Source organism: Triticum urartu, chromosome 5, assembly GCF_003073215.2.
Source record: "Triticum urartu cultivar G1812 chromosome 5, Tu2.1, whole genome shotgun sequence".
Lineage (NCBI taxonomy): Eukaryota > Viridiplantae > Streptophyta > Magnoliopsida > Poales > Poaceae > Triticum > Triticum urartu.
This window is the reverse complement of record NC_053026.1, coordinates 619,189,143-619,197,488: the sequence shown is the minus strand read 5'-3', so window position 1 is coordinate 619,197,488 and position 8,346 is coordinate 619,189,143. Positions and strand designations below refer to the sequence as shown.

Below are 8,346 nucleotides of genomic sequence, written 5' to 3'. Positions count from 1 at the left end.
GATGGACCTGCCGCCTGCCGCCATGTCATCCTCCACGCCGGCCACCGGGAGAAGAGACGAGATCTCAGAGAATAATCCCACGGAATATGGGGACTGGGGAGCATGCACCCACGCGACCGATGGACTGCACAGTGCCCTCGTACGTCTCGCCACTAGACAACGCGACGTGAGGTGAGCTTCATCGGTCCCTCCCTCCACTCCACGCCGGCCGGCCGGCCACGGGACTGGGACTGGGACTCGGAGGAGAATAATGCCACCGAATAATATCGGCGTCGGAGCGCACGCAGACGCAGCGCAGGTGGATCCTCCACGCCCCCAGCAAAACCCGGCCCAGCCCCACCCCGCTCACGGTGGCGGTGGCGGTGGCGGGCACGACGGCCGTTTCCAACTCCGGCAAGAAAAACAAAACAGAGCCGTGAGGTGAGGTGAGGAGGAGTCCGGTAGTGAAAAGTGGGCGAGGCGCAACGGCCGGTGGAAAGCGAAACGAAACCCCGACGCCAACGTACCACCATAAATCAATCCCCAGCCCACCAACGCAGCGCACGCAGGCAGCCGACCGAGCCCCCACTCCACCCCAGAGCAGAGCCGCGAGCACACCAGCAAGCAGCAAGCCAGTTACGCTCGACACCGCGGCACTGCTCAGCTCGGCCCCCTTCTCGCTCGCGGGAGCACGCGGAGAGGCCATCGAAGATCGGCCGACCGCCGGCCGGCGAGCGATGTCGAGCCACGAGGCATGCTGCGGGACCATGTTCTGGGTGTACCTGCTGTCCTGCGCGGGGCTGGTGATGTTCGCGGGGCTCATGTCGGGGCTCACCCTCGGCCTCATGTCGCTCAGCCTGGTGGACCTGGAGGTGCTGGCCAAGGCCGGCACCCCGCAGGATCGCCGCAACGCCGCCCGGATCCTCCCCGTCGTCACCAACCAGCACCTCCTCCTCTGCACGCTCCTCATCGGCAACTCCCTCGCCATGGAGGCGCTCCCCATCTTCCTCGACTCCCTCCTCCCCTCCTTCGGCGCCATCCTCATCTCCGTCACCCTCATCCTCGCCTTCGGTGAGGTGATCCATCCACCTCTTCCGATTTTACATTCCGATTCAGCAGCGCTCTGTTTTTCCCCCTTCTTCTTCTTCTTGTTCCTGACCTGGTGATTTGATGGTTCGATGGACCCTGCAGATCATGCCGCAGGCCATCTGCACGCGCTACGGCCTCAGCATGGGGGCCAAGGCAGCGCCCATCGTCCGGGTGCTCCTCGTCGTCTTCTTCCCGGTGGCATACCCCATCAGCAAGGTACTACGCCCAATTTCTTCCCCTGTCTCCTTGCAAGAATCCATCCGGGAGGAGCAACTGCCAATTCTGAGTGCGCGCAGTCGAAATTGGGCTCAGAGTTAAGGCATCCCAAGTGGGCGCCTGCCTGCAACTGCAAGTGGGATGTCGATCATGCTCCCTCATCAAACTAATTTGCCATGCTCATCTAGTCATCAGAACTACCCACACAGGTCAACATGCCCTGTTTATATGAATTGTTTTGTACTCCTACCTACTAGTGACTAGTTGTCGCACTGATTAAAATCTCCGCGCAACGAGCAAGTAATCGGTGGCCGAGAAATAAGGTCCGTATCTCGCTAATGCCAAACTAAATGAACAGAAAATGCACTCCTCTACATGTGCATATGATTGAGTTCTGCTGACTCAGGTTCAGTATGAAAGCATCTTCAGTTTTGAAGAACAGTTTTTTTCTTTAAGAACAGTTACTTGGCAGTTTTACCATTTCCCTGCTAAGTGTTTCTTATATGAATCGGTTATTCTTAAGGACCGTATTTTGATAAAAGAAATGTGAGTTTATTACTACTGACGAACGATCTGTGATCAATCATGTACGTTGATTTTTATAGCACACGCTTAGCCAGGGTAGTTGCATATAGCTTTCATGCCATTTCAGTGTTCTTCCAATGCAAATGATGGGCACTTCTATGTGTGTCCGAAAAGAAAAGAACAAAATGTGTTCCCCCCCTCTTTTTCGTCGATTTTGTATCTTGCTTCATTTATGTTTTGTTTTTCAGCTGTTGGACTGGCTATTGGGAAAGGGCCATGTTGCACTTATGAGGAGAGCTGAGCTAAAGACATTGGTTGATATGCACGGCGATGCGGTCAGTTCTATTTTTATTCACTCTTTCGTTTATGATAAGTAGATGCCATCTTCACTTCTTCAGTCCAACATTTATTACTCTGTTCCAATTTCTCAACTAGTATTATAAGTTGCATACATACTTGTCCTGCAATAAACATGAGCCTTGTATGCATTTTCATTTAAAACAGTTTAAAACTGCAAAGCCAATCAGCACAACAAACAGATGTTTTTTTTTTTTTGCGGGGAACAAACAGATGTTGGTATAACAGCGAAGAACAAAATAAAAAAAATCCCCGTCCAAGTGCCCATTATGAGTTGTATATATTCAAAGCACAATTTGCATTCATGGTAACTTAATTTCTCTGTACAGCCTTACAGGAATTAATTTACTTTATTTGATTAGTATTTTTGTCTATATTACTTGAAGCCCTGGAAAGTTAGCTCAGGATGATATACTTCGGTTCATTAGATTCTAGATGGCCATGTCATTATACAGCACTATAACCCTTTGTTAGAAACATTGTGACTGCATTTCTATATGTCCCCAATCTCCTCATGGTTCGATATTTAATTATTCTTGAAAGCTAAAGTACTAGGGAGTAGGGACTAAAGTAACTAACTAACTATTGTTGCTCTCCTTAGACAAAGATACAAACTACTACTAAACTATTGTTTTTCTCACTTTGTTCGTAGGCTGGAAAAGGTGGAGAGCTGACTCATGATGAAACTACTATCATTGCAGGAGCATTGGAGATGACTCAAAAGACTGCAAAAGATGCCATGACTCCCATATCTGAAACCTTCTCACTTGACATAAATGCCAAGCTGGATGTGTATGAATCTTCCAATTTATTGTGTGTTTTTATCGAATATATGGTACTGATGCTATTATTTGTCTCTTGATAGGCATACGGTGGGTATGATAATGACCAAAGGGCACAGCCGTATTCCTATATACTCTGGAAGACCAAGCAATATCATCGGTCTTATATTGGTGAGCTCAGGTTTTCATGAATTAATTGCATTGATTGAGAAATCCTATTTCGTTAATTAGGTTTATTCCGCTACGGACTCCATGTTATGAACTCTTAGCGGCATCTTACAAATGGCGAATAATTTTGGACTTGCAGTTTCCAGAGCGGTGTCTTAACAACATTTTGTACCATTCCTCACAATAATTACTGTGAAATCTTAAGATGATTGCGCAACCAGATATCTGAACCTGCTAATCTTTGTTTGGTTTAATACATCAGTCTTTTGATCAAAGAACTGTGGTGAAAACTGAAAATCTCCACTATAAATTCATCACTGCTTTTCGAGTTGTCATTTTCAGAAGAAAAAGAAAAAAGGTTACAGGGGTGGGTGGGGGGCTATGTCGCGTCAGGGACACCTTTTTTCCAAAAAAAAAAAATCTGATTTTCATTTCTGTACAGAACTTCTCCTCTGAATATATGAAAGCAGCACTTCTGTTATTCGTAAAAAAATGTCCTTTTAGAAGCTGACTTTTTTGCAAACACCAGCCTGTGAGTAGCACATGGCCATTGAAAGTTTGTTTTTCAATTATTGTGGAGCTTTCATGATCATGTACAGAGTTGTGTAATGAAGCATAAAGAGTGTAGAAACATGACACCATCCTGAACACCAATCAAGCCTAGCTTTTCCACTTTGAGTGATGTATTATTTTGATCTGCTAAAAAGTCTCTCATTTTAGGTAAAAAACTTGCTTACTTGCCGACCTGAGGATGAGGTGCCCACTAGACATGTTACTATCAGAAAAATTCCAAGGTATCATCTTTTATGACCTTGTTAAATTTGTCTGGTGAACAAATATGATTCTGCCATGCATGTATCGTATGGACTTAGGCGTTTTGGTTGATAATCTATCAGCACCAACACTGAAGCATGTTCAGGAATGCTCTGTATTATGCTGCACATGTACTAATTTAAGATTGTTTTCCTTGCCATAAAAAGTACCTAATTGCATTCCCAGTTTTTTTGTGTGGTTTAAAATTGATTATATTTAATGGCTAGTAGTTCTAAGTTCTAGAAAAAACGGTAGAACAGATGATACAGATTTTGAAGGGGTCAATGTCCTGAGCTAAAACAGAGTGACCCCTTTGGGTAGCGACAAATTACATCAGATTTGAGCAATTTTAATTTTGGAGAGCATACAAGCACTATTTTGCCCCTAAAAAATCCACGCTGTTCGTTGAGGTTAAATTATGTACTCCCTCCGTCCGGAAATACTTGTCATCAAAATGGATAAACGGAGATGTATCTAGACGTATTTTAGTTCTAGATACATCCTCTTTTATCCATTTTGATGACAAGTATTTCCGGACGGAGGGAGTATATGTTATCGAATCAGTGTGCATTATTTGTCTTGTATTCTCATTCATAGTTTTGCTGTGTTTTCTGTACATCAGGGTGGCTGATGATCTTCCTCTCTATGACATTCTAAATGAGTTTCAGAAAGGTCACAGTCACATGGCTGTGGTTGTTAAACGCACTAAAGAAGGAGCATCTGTTGAAAAGAATAACAGTTTTACAGCAGATTATAAAATGACCAATGGACATGCTCATGCTGATGGTACATGTTTCATTCACCTAGTTTCATTATTTGATTATCCTTGTCAACTACTCCCTCTGTTCCTAAAATACTCCCTCCGTCCCAAAATAAGTGACTCAATGAGTCACTTATGAGTCACTTATTTTGGGACGGAGGGAGTATAAGACGTCATTTTGGTAGTTCAATTGAACTACCAAAACGTCTTATATTTAAGAACGGAGGGAGTACATGTCTTTCAAGTAAATGTGTATTATCTTCCTTGGCTGATAAGTTGTGTGTACTCTTAGGTCTGGGTCTGTCACCCTCACATGTCAACACTCCCGGAAGTCGTCGAAATAACAATGACAAATACAGTAAGAAAATTGAAAGAAAACGGGACAACATTCTTGATTTTAACACCGATCCACTTCCTCATTATTCAATGGATGAGGAAGCGGTGGGAATAATTACAATGGAAGATGTCATGGAGCAGCTGCTGCAGGTTTGACTTATTTTTGTTAGAGCCTCTCCTTATTTGGGAAATTATTTGGGGTACATTGTTGCGTGATCATATTTTCAAAACTTAATGATGCCTTTTGGATTTATAGCCTAATTTCATCATAAAGTGGCAAGTTTTACCCATGCCATGTGAGAACGGCTTGCTTATATTGCTTTATTGTATTTCTTATTCTTGACAACATTTTGGTCATCCTCACGAATCTCAAAGCCACAAGTCGTCCTCAACATTAGTTCACGAAAATACAATTGTAGTACTAATTAAGGTGTCATCCGACCGTTAATAAAGCCTAGGCATTGTCCACAGGTTTACAGGGTTATATTGTTTGGCATTTTCTCACATTGCTAACTGACTTAAATTTCTCCCCTCACAGGAAGATATCTTGGATGAGACAGATGAGTATGTTGATGTGCATAACAAGTAAGTGGCTCAGTGCTGGTACTTTGCATGTTTTATTTATTTATTTTTGGCGGGGAAGGTGCTTTGCATGTTTAATTGGTATAGAGGTGTAACTTTCCTTCGTTTCGCAGGATCAAAATAAACATGTTACCGCCAGGCAAATCATTGTCGCCTCTTATATCTCCTAGTGGTGGACCTCTGTCTCAAGGACTAAGAAAGACCCCTATGGCTTCTCCGCTGTCGCCATACCATAATGGCGGCTCCATCTTACGTTCCCCTGCTGCAAACCATGCTCGATCCCCTGGGACTTTACCGACAGCCTTTTCTCCTGGGAGGTCACCGGCATCTCAAACCCCCGTGCGCAGTTCGCCGACTTCAAGTTGGGTGAGTAGTAGCAGTTTTGTATACCAAGTGATGGTTATTCATGATTTTTGTACATGCTTTGTTTTCTTAAGAAAATCCCTTGAAGTTGTAACAACAATCTTTTTCACCTCATCCTACATGCCATGGTCATTGTTCTGGTTCTTCCTTTTACAGGTCTCGAGGAATTCGTACCGAAATCCGTAGAAATGGTGGTGAGAGCTAATGCCAAAGAGCTCCAGGGGCAACAATCCCAGTTGAGATCACTCCCAAGATCAAATGAAGGCATTGAAGAGTGTAGGGGTCAAAGAATGAAGACCCCACAGCTCTCTGCTTTGTTGCTGGTCCTTGTTTATTTATGACTTTCTTGTACATATATATGTGTCCCTTAGCATCTGAACCTGAGTATGGATGAGCTCTCACCACCTACTGTAGACGCCCTTTTTGCCAAACTTGTAGCAATCATTGCAAAAGAAGAAAACTGCAGAGAGAAACGACGTAAAAGAAACGCATTCTGTATGTATCGCGCATCTGCGCATCTGTGCTGGTATTCTTGTTTGTCAGCCGCCATTGTACTCACTCAAACTCAAGTAAAGCAGCTGTTGGTGCTAGTACTGCTGGTGGCTGCCCCCATTTATGTAAGAACTGTACAAGCTTATGTTTCTAATGAGTTTCACTGGCAATACGCATTTTTCTTTTCGAAAAGGGGATAGCCCGGCCACTGCATCATACGATGCACACAACCATTTTATTAAGCAAAAGTAAGTCCAAGTCACCGAGTACCAAAAGGTTTATAGCAAAACACGCCCAAGTCGGTTCAAAATAAGATTACATAGCTCATATAAGATTACGTAGCTCATCCACATGATCTGCTGCTCTGTCTAAACGTCCCAGATGGTTCAGCTGAACGGTTACCCTGTCAGCATCAACGGGATGCGACTGGTCAGATGAATTACTCCCATCCGTTTCCAGGTCCGATGCTAACCCGTCTGCTATGAGTGAGTATTGATTGTGTGTATGTTAGTTATGGTCAAGGTAACGGGCGAATGAGGCAGCAGCAGCCAGCGACTGGGCAAGTACGTACGTAGGTGCGGTGGTTCTGTTTAAAGCGTCAAGTGCTTGTTTGACACGAGAAAAATATCTAAAACTCCAGGGAGAAGGGAGAAGGGAGTGTATTTCTCTCAGACGCCGGGAAAAGAAAACTGAGTATGCGGGCGTGCCAGTGTACCGTAATACACAAAGAAAAAGAGATACGGGAACATGTATTTCATTAATCTCATTGGAGAAATAAAATTACAATATCCCATAAAAAAAGGTGCGCTCCGTGGCCTACTAGCACGGCCAAGCTGGCTGTGGCGATTGTGTGATCTCCTGGTTCCCGGGGCCTCGGAAGGCTCCCGGTTAATTACTCCCGCGGGTTGCTCCGCGGGATACCTCCGATTGAGCTGTGTGGTCGTTTTCGTCGTCTTCGCTTCGCGTTCTCCATGCATGATGATGGCGATGTGTGTGTGTGGGCGGCGGCAGAGCCCGTGTCCTCGTCGGTACACGCACCGCAAGTAGCGTGGCCTTTGCGGTGGCCGCGCTTGCCCTTGCCGTCGTGCCTCGTCGGTCTTGACGGCGTTGGAGGAGTTGTTGTTGGGGTAGCATGGATCGCGCTCGGCTCGGACTTCTCGACGACCAGTAGCTTCTCAGGGTGTGCAAGGGGCTACGCCTTGCGGGAGTAATTGTCGGTGGAGACCATCATCGGTGATGACCGTCGCGTTGCTCGCGCCAGCGTGGCCTGAGTGGTCGACACCCCGTCCCGGCCAGACGCTGAGTCCACGGCAGTCGGCGTAGTCAAAGCATCATCTCACGAGATCATAGAGGAGCGGTGTTGTTGTTGAAGTCGTGTCGCCCTGCAGCCGCGCCTTGTCCTCGGGCGGTGCCAACCTGCTCGGCTCCGGCCTATGAATGAGCGTGACGCGTGTAGCAGCTGCGCCGCGGCAAGGCACCATCTTCACAAGCAGGATACAGGCGCCGTTGTAAGGTGTCATCTTCACGATGTGGCGTCACTTGCAGGGACTCTTCCTTGAGCGTGCGGCGCCACGAATGTACGACGCTGTGACGAGCTCCACCTCTTCTTCTTGAATGATGCAAGACGCGCTGAAGCGAACAACGACCAGCGGTGAGCATGCCACCTCGCCATTGGCTACGTGCATGGCCCATGCATGTGCAAAGGCCACTTACGTAGTGCACTGCCACACATTCAGACGTACTTAATGTTCAGCTTCATTCTTCTATAGCATTTGATGTAGACGAAATCCTCCGGCTGGAAATGGACGGCATGTGCGGCGACATCCCGAGTACCACGTCCATTGCTTCATGGCGGTGGTGAGCCCAACGACCATCTTCACGCCT

At 46.2% G+C, this 8,346-nt stretch overlaps 1 protein-coding gene across 2 annotated transcripts; it reads left to right on the top strand.

Annotated features, from left to right (window-relative positions):
- Window positions 1-288: 288 nt before the first annotated feature.
- LOC125511306 (DUF21 domain-containing protein At2g14520-like) lies at window positions 289-6,634 on the top strand. 2 transcript variants are annotated; one of them, XM_048676640.1, is made up of 11 exons: window positions 305-1,055; window positions 1,171-1,284; window positions 2,058-2,144; window positions 2,819-2,958; window positions 3,032-3,119; window positions 3,837-3,910; window positions 4,552-4,715; window positions 4,982-5,175; window positions 5,564-5,610; window positions 5,721-5,973; window positions 6,127-6,634. In XM_048676640.1, the coding sequence occupies exons 1-11, from the start codon at window positions 717-719 to the stop codon at window positions 6,154-6,156; spliced, it is 1,530 nt and encodes a 509-aa protein (XP_048532597.1). In that variant the 5' UTR covers window positions 305-716; the 3' UTR covers window positions 6,157-6,634. The 2 variants fall into 2 exon arrangements, 1 of the variants encoding a protein (XP_048532597.1); XR_007284945.1 differs by lacking the exons at window positions 5,721-5,973; window positions 6,127-6,634 and having other exon boundaries at window positions 289-1,055; window positions 4,598-4,715; window positions 5,564-5,611.
- The last annotated feature ends 1,712 nt before the right edge of the window (window positions 6,635-8,346 follow it).